This window comes from Alternaria infectoria (genome assembly GCF_024043175.1).
Source record: "Alternaria infectoria strain BMP 0036 chromosome Unknown scaffold_7, whole genome shotgun sequence".
Classification (NCBI taxonomy): domain Eukaryota; kingdom Fungi; phylum Ascomycota; class Dothideomycetes; order Pleosporales; family Pleosporaceae; genus Alternaria; species Alternaria infectoria.
Genome location: NW_026250696.1, coordinates 1017493 through 1024342, shown reverse-complemented (window position 1 = coordinate 1024342; position 6850 = coordinate 1017493). Strand labels below are relative to the sequence as shown.

The 6850-nt window shown below is 52.5% G+C and overlaps 3 protein-coding genes across 3 annotated transcripts; 1 reads left to right on the top strand and 2 right to left on the bottom strand.

Moving 5' to 3' along the window:
* Positions 1–652: 652 nt before the first annotated feature.
* Positions 653–2164, bottom strand: J4E92_005214 (uncharacterized protein; the record flags this gene model as incomplete). The annotated part of the gene is made up of 1 exon (XM_051496597.1): positions 653–2164. One exon carries the CDS (start codon positions 2162–2164, stop codon positions 653–655), a length of 1512 nt encoding a protein of 503 aa, XP_051353317.1.
* A 782-nt stretch (positions 2165–2946) lies between these two features.
* On the bottom strand, positions 2947–5124 carry J4E92_005213 (uncharacterized protein; the record flags this gene model as incomplete). The annotated part of the gene is made up of 3 exons (XM_051496596.1): positions 2947–4966; positions 5015–5054; positions 5112–5124. The coding sequence occupies 3 exons, from the start codon at positions 5122–5124 to the stop codon at positions 2947–2949; spliced, it is 2073 nt and encodes a 690-aa protein (XP_051353316.1).
* A 196-nt stretch (positions 5125–5320) lies between these two features.
* Positions 5321–6325, top strand: J4E92_005212 (uncharacterized protein; the record flags this gene model as incomplete). The annotated part of the gene is made up of 1 exon (XM_051496595.1): positions 5321–6325. The coding sequence occupies one exon, from the start codon at positions 5321–5323 to the stop codon at positions 6323–6325; it is 1005 nt and encodes a 334-aa protein (XP_051353315.1).
* Positions 6326–6850: the final 525 nt, after the last annotated feature.

Below are 6850 nucleotides of genomic sequence, written 5' to 3'. Positions count from 1 at the left end.
TCGGAAATTCTCGATGTCGAGACAAAAGAAGAGGATTCCGGGAACTAGAAAAATTTAGAGTTGTTCCCCTTCCGCCTGCCGCTGCTTCCGTGCAGGGACCCGTTGCGCTAGCCGCTCGCAGTGGCCACCCGCCGCCTCACGAACTCGAGAAGCATCGGAGGATCGGGAATGAGGCTGGCAGCGGGCAATATTGGGCACAGCCTGGGTGTCGACGAAACCTTAAATTGTTACGCGTATCGTACCCACTATGGTTTCCACGAAGAACCTTGAAAGCTTCTATCGCCAATGTCACAGTTTGCGTACCCAGGCGCAAGTACTTTGGCTGTCAACTGCCGGAACAAAGCAATACTGTACGGGACGCCATTTCTTTGGAATAACGCACTAAGCAATACTTTTTTTGAAAGAAAAGTTATGGTGGAAGCAACGTAGACTAGATTGACCTTAGTATCTGGGTATGCAATTTTCAACTTCATGGAGTTTTCACTCGCTCGACATCGACATTATGTCTCGTACATGCAAGTACCATCAATAGATCACAAAGCCATATCTTTACCGTTGGTTCACCTTATCATGAACTCGCCAGATGTCTATTCCGTATTCCCCCAAACCCTAAAATATACAGATAACACCGTCATCATGCATTCACCCTCTATCAACTATCAAAAAATTCCGCCTCCTTGTCCATCAAAGCATCCAGCTCATGCTCCTTCAAGCCCACCAAATCCATCTTAAAATGCCAATTATGCCACCCAATCTGGCGCTCATACCTCCCAATATACCCCTTGACCAGCTCCCTCCAAGTCTCCTTGCCGATGCCCGCTAACCGTTCATCCCTCATATCCACAAACTCTGTCTTCCCAGGCGGCGAACCCTCCACAAACTTCACCCTCTCCACACCCCCAAACGCATCTGTCATAACCCTAACCACCATAGCAACATCCGCCTTCGGAATCCCCTCAATATCAATAACAAGTTCCCGCAAATGCAATTCCTTGGCAAGAGCTCTCAACTGACAGCGCCAAAACAGCGGTAACCCAGTCCCTCCATTCGGCTGCGGCGGCTCTAGGAACTCGAAAATCGCATCAGAGGCTAACCAGCGCACGCAATGAAGCAAAGCATTCTTCCCGAAATGGAAGGCCAAGCGTTTAATGTGGGGACGATAAGTCGGGCCGCATTGCCAGAGGAAGTTTGTCGTTCCGCTGAGGCCGAAATGGAAGGTCGTGCTGCGCATTATGTATGGGCGCATTGTGTTGTGGATGCCGCGTGAGATGCGTAGTAAGGTTGATAAACTGATGGCCCTTTCGGATGCTCTGGCACAGTTCCTGCGCGCGTCGTTGGTGAGGTCGTAGTTCCGGGTAAGTCCGGCGGCGGTCATGAGGATCATTTCTTGGAGTTCGGTGGGCAGGCGTTGGAATTGGTGGAAGAGTGGCTGAATGGGTACTGTGTCTCGTTTTGAGGGTGGTGGGCCGAGAGCTTGGGATCGGACGCGGAAAACGTAGTCGGCTGTGTTGGCGACGCAGTGGCTACTCCGGCCTGGCAAGCGGGCAGCGAGGTGCCGAAAGTAGAGTCTGTTGAAGTAGTCGCGTGCAGAGAGCCATCCTGAGCCGAAGCGGATGACGAGGTTGTAGTAGCTGTTCGAAGAGCCGGATATGGCTTCTGGTGACGGCCATGCCTCCTCTTTCTTGTCCTCCGCGAGCTTCATCTCGCTGCTGAGTAAAGCCATGCTCCTGCTCTTGATATCCCGTCCCAATTCTCTTATCTTGCCGTTTACGCTGTCCTTTTGCGGTCCAAAAAGCTTAATAGCAACCGTCTTCCTATAGTCCGTAAAACTCGAATCTGTCAAAATACAAGTTACACTTCTACCCAATTCGAGGTTTTCGTTGTATTCAGGCTCAGAAGGTAGTAGGCTGAGTTTTCCTTGAAAGAAATTACTCGATTCGTGGCTCAAGTGCCATCGTTTCAGATGTTCCAAGAACGATTTTCGCCGCTGCTCCTGAAACGAGAATTTGCTTGATGGGCTGCGTGGAGATTTAGTTGTCTGCGAGGTAAGAGGAGGTTTAGGGGTCTTGAAATCGGCCGAGGTTGTTGTCAGCGTGGACGGTGCTGGCTCCGTCGTCGGTGTTTTTGGGACACTAGTGTCGCAGGTGATGCTTCCGCGAGTCATAGTTTTGGTAAGTGAACCGTGACGAACAACCACCTAGACCTCAATTGAGCGGTGTGTTGATCTGGTGAGCTGCTGTGGGAGTAGTGAAAGAAACTGTGTCAGATATCTGGTGATAGTTCCAGGTTTGGTTCAAGCTAGTTTGTCGTGTAACGTATTCCCGCCGGTTCCCGTTTGGCCATGTAACAGGGTCTTGATTAGAACGAAGCGCACGTTCAACCACGTAATTTTATAAATGTTTGCTTTTTCTGGTAAAGAGTTCCCTGATAGATACAGGACGCAGGATTGTGATTACGTCGGTTGAGTTGCCTGGCTTTTGGTTCCTGGAAAGGCAAGAGCGCCGGTACTGGCTGCAATGGCTCAGCGGACAGACAAAGGTTTGGTAGAACTGTCAAACGAGAGCAAACCGGCAGGCTGGGGAGTTAAGGCCGTAGCCCATGGACCCTGTGATGCGCACAGGCAAGTTCCAGCGCGCCAATATCATTTAGGTGATGCACCTTTGCGTAACCGTGCATGAAAGCGGGCGCCTCTTGGCATATGCAGACTAGTCGCTTGACCGATGTTAGACGACACGCGACTACCCCAGGTGTTCTTGCCAAATACACCCGATCGTATATGAGACATCATGATCAGCTTTTCAGATGCTGTTGTGCGTCCGCAGACATTAGGAGATTGAAAGGGTGCAGAATGTGAGAATGGTAAATATCATATCGAAGGTGGCGATAATGCCGGGTATCTTTCCGAAAGTACACACAAGAAACTTCATCCAGCCATTCGCTGTGCAATCAGGCTCTTCCCTCTAGAAAGCCTGCAGCTCTTTCCAAGAGCCCGTTGAAGCCCTTTACATTAGCCAGAAGGCCGCCACTTAGAGAAGTGACGTCATTGCCGACCATTTGGAGCAGCATAGGAAGGGGGATATTGGGGCCCTCCTCTTCCCTCCCTTCTTTGCGTGCCTTTTTCCGACCGTTCTTTATTGCAGCCTCGATCTCAAACATGTCATCGCTGAGGGTATTTCTGGCATCTACCTCGGCCTTCTCGGCGTTGTATCGTGCTTGAACATCGTCCGTTTCGATAGCAATCTCTTGCCTGCTGTCCTGGAGACTGAGAATTTCCCTACGTAGCTCAGCATTACCGCGTTTGAACAACTTGATCTTCTTGAAGTTGGTGCTCAAGAGATCATTTGCGTCCTGCAAGTCGAGCAACTTCTCGTTGAGGCTCTCCTTGAAAGAGAGCGAGAGATTGATCTCACTTCGATATTCCTTGCGACGGGTGGAATCTTGTGAGGCTTGCAGCTTTTCGGCCATACGGCTCAAGCGGTGGTCGATGGTTTCTTCTAAGATGGTACGCGTAGTGTCTGCGACTGTGATGCCTCGAACTGCAGAGCCCTTGATGCGCATGACAGAGATGGTATGCTTGGGTCCCAAGAACTTTTGACGCTTCCGAGGCGGTTTCTCTGACGTAGGTTTGACGCGTTGTGTCTGCTTGGGAGACGGGTTTCTCGTTCTGGGTCGTGGAGTGAGTTCTGCCTCTTCGGGCTCCGGTTCTTCGTACACGTCCGACTCTTCATCCGCACTGGAAATTTCGACAGCGTCCTGATTCCGTGGTGTAGGTTTGGGGGAGTGTATAGATGCTTGTTCATGGTCAGGAGAGACATCGTCAAGAACCTCGTCCACTTCTTCTGGTGTTGGCTCCTCGCTGTTTGTGACTTCTGGTTCGCGTACAGCTGGCGCTGCTTGAGGTCCGCGCTCCTGGACTGCGACTTCTTTTCTGGGTCTGCCGCGCTTGGCAGGCTTCGTCGCCGTGGTTGCGGGGACCTCAACCTCCTTGGGTTCCTCCATTACTCGGCGCGGTCTTCCTCGTTTGGCTGGCTGCGGCGGAGTGGCTTGCTCTTCAGACTGTTGCTCTCTCAATTGTTGTGGTGTCGCACCATTCGCTACCGGCGTTTGCTGGATTGGTGTCGGTTGGCTGAGTGAGGAGAGCTCGTCTGCGTCCATTTCAACATCTTCCTCTGCGGTTCGCTGCGGCCGTGGTTCGCTCCCAACCACCCGCGGTGTAGATCCATTGAGCTGCGGCGATAGCTCATCTTCGCTCTCTTCGTCCACTGAAGCTGCGGCTGGTGTCTCGAGAATAGCGCCGAGTTGTGAAGCGGAAGAAGTTCTGGGTTGCCCGTTTGGAAGTACGCTGGGTGTAGCCGGGCCAGGATCCGTAGAACGCGATCGCCGTAGTGTCGACCGCCGCGATACAGCTGACGCTTGCTCAACACCCTCGGTGGCAGGCGTCTTTTGTCGGGCACTGACAGGGGTTGCGCGTATTTGTGACGATGCTTGTGGAGGCGTTCGTTTGATGACGGTAGACTTGGCGAAGACCGTCTCGCGTGCAGTACTGGCGCCCTCCTCTAATATGGATAGCTCGTCTGGTACGTTATCTTGTTCTTCGCGTATGGGTAGAACCGTCCCAACGACCCTCCTGCTTTGTTCGATGGAGCGCACGGCATCCTCTCGGCCAGGACTAAGCTCATCCTCTGCCGCGTCGTCTGCGCCTGGTTGCGCATTTGGCGAGCCCCGCTTCCTCTTGCCCAACTGAGGGGTTACCGTGTTTTCTTTGGGTGTAGCTTTCCGCTTGGATGCAGTACTACGCTGAATCGACGCGCTTCTCTGCCGTTGTGCCGAGCCATTTGCGCTCCTGGGTGTCTTCTGGGCTGGTGTTCGTCGCGGTGATTGCTGGGATGGGAGAGAGGGTTGTTTGGTCGGTTGCGAACTGAGAGCGCCGAAGTTGAAGCCAAAAGACGCCTGCACAGATGAAGGCCTGTCGTAGTCAGCGTTTGCATGTCTCAGGAGTTCTCGAGTGTCTTACCCAGCACCGCGCACGCGCTGTTGTCGATGTTCGCGGCGATCTAGAGACTGATAAGTATGAAATTCGGATTATGAATCCTTTAACAGAACGAACATACCGACTGGCGCCATAACAATGTGTGTCGTAACAATTCCTCGAGTTGATGTCGTCGCCGTCGCGTAATCGAGTCGTTGTTATGCCCGGGCGCATCTGAGGCCAACGCGCTAAGACATCGGGTGCTCGGACCCCCGACCCATGTTCACTGTCCCCGCAACTTGGGAACTTTCACCTGCTCACCTCGCGAATACGAATTTATACGACGCAACTATGGGCTGGCTCTGGGGAAGTGGGAATAGCTCAGGCGGGCAAGACCAACTCGACCCATCTCTCCGCGACTTCCTCAAAAAAGAAGCGCCCACTGGCCCGAAACCTTCATTACCGTCCGCTCCCAAAGAAAAGCCCGCCGAATCGCCAACACCCACACAAGCGCAATCGCAGACACAAACAGATCCCGATAAGCCATATGTGCCACCGCAATCGCAATTCCAAGATGGCCGATACGCCGACCTCTGGAAGACCTACACCCCACAGGACGTTGTCAACAACCGCGGAAAGTCAGAACAAGACAAGTTACGAGACCTCGTAGACGCCTACAACGACCGCAAAGCCTCAATCGGACGAGTCGCCATGGAAAACTGTGCGCTGGAATACATGAACCAATTCGAGTGTTTCCAAAATCCCAAATCGTGGTGGTCGGCAGGAACCATGTGCATCGGCGAGTCGCGCAAGTTCAACCGCTGTTACGACATACAGTCAAAGTTCCTGAAGGCGTTGGGATACATGACCATGGACGAGCGGTCGCCAGAAGAAGACGAGCGGATACAAATGCACGCAGATAAACTCTACCAGCGCATGATACAACAGGAGGAGGAAATGGAGAAGGCCAAGGCAGAGGGACGGCCAGTGCCCAAATTCGAAAGCATATTGTCAAAACGGAATGTCGCGGAAGCTATGAGCGGCGTGTCATCATCAGGAAAATCAGCTGTGCCGATAGCTGAGATTGGCAAATCGAGTAGCAGCATGGACGATACCGATGTGTGGAAGCAGATCAAGCCGGAAGTACGGGAAGAATACCAAAAGAAGCTGGAGAGCTTGTCACCCGAAGAGCGCGAGATCGAGAGGATGGCTATAGTTGGTGAGATTAGGGCGCAAACTGGTGTGGCAAAGCAGCTGGAGCAGACATTTATCGAAGAGCGGGTAGCCCGTATGAAGAGGAAAGAAGCTGGTCAAGCAACAATCGGCGACACAATCAAGACGTTGTGGGGATGGTGACCACTGCTTGAGAGGTGTAAGTAGATTCTGTTTCGATGACGTGTACGATCAATTTATGATATGAGATAACAACAGCCATATCACGAACGCATCCGCACACACTGTTCGCCCATACTCACAGTGCACAGCCATAGCAAAATACTGGTCTTACGCATTAATAATGCGACAGTCTCCACTCTCACAATGCCACGACACAGCTATAGATTCGCTAGCTCATACTTCCCACCACGGGGGCACCAGAGCCACCAACCGGAAGCTGCACGCCCGCTCACTCCAGGAATCTCGAAACCCCTTCCTTCGACACCTCCGCCACAATGCAGCCTTACTCTGACCACAAAGACACTTCCGAAATGCCATTCAGCATAACGGACACATTTCTCGTCCTCATCCTCGTCTTCCTCCACATCTTCATCTTCTGCCTTGCATTCGAGATATCGCGTTGGTCGAGGAGCAGAAGGATCGATTACGAAATGGCACTGGTCGATGATCAACCGCTTCGCGTTGAAGTCGATAGGTGGCTGGTCG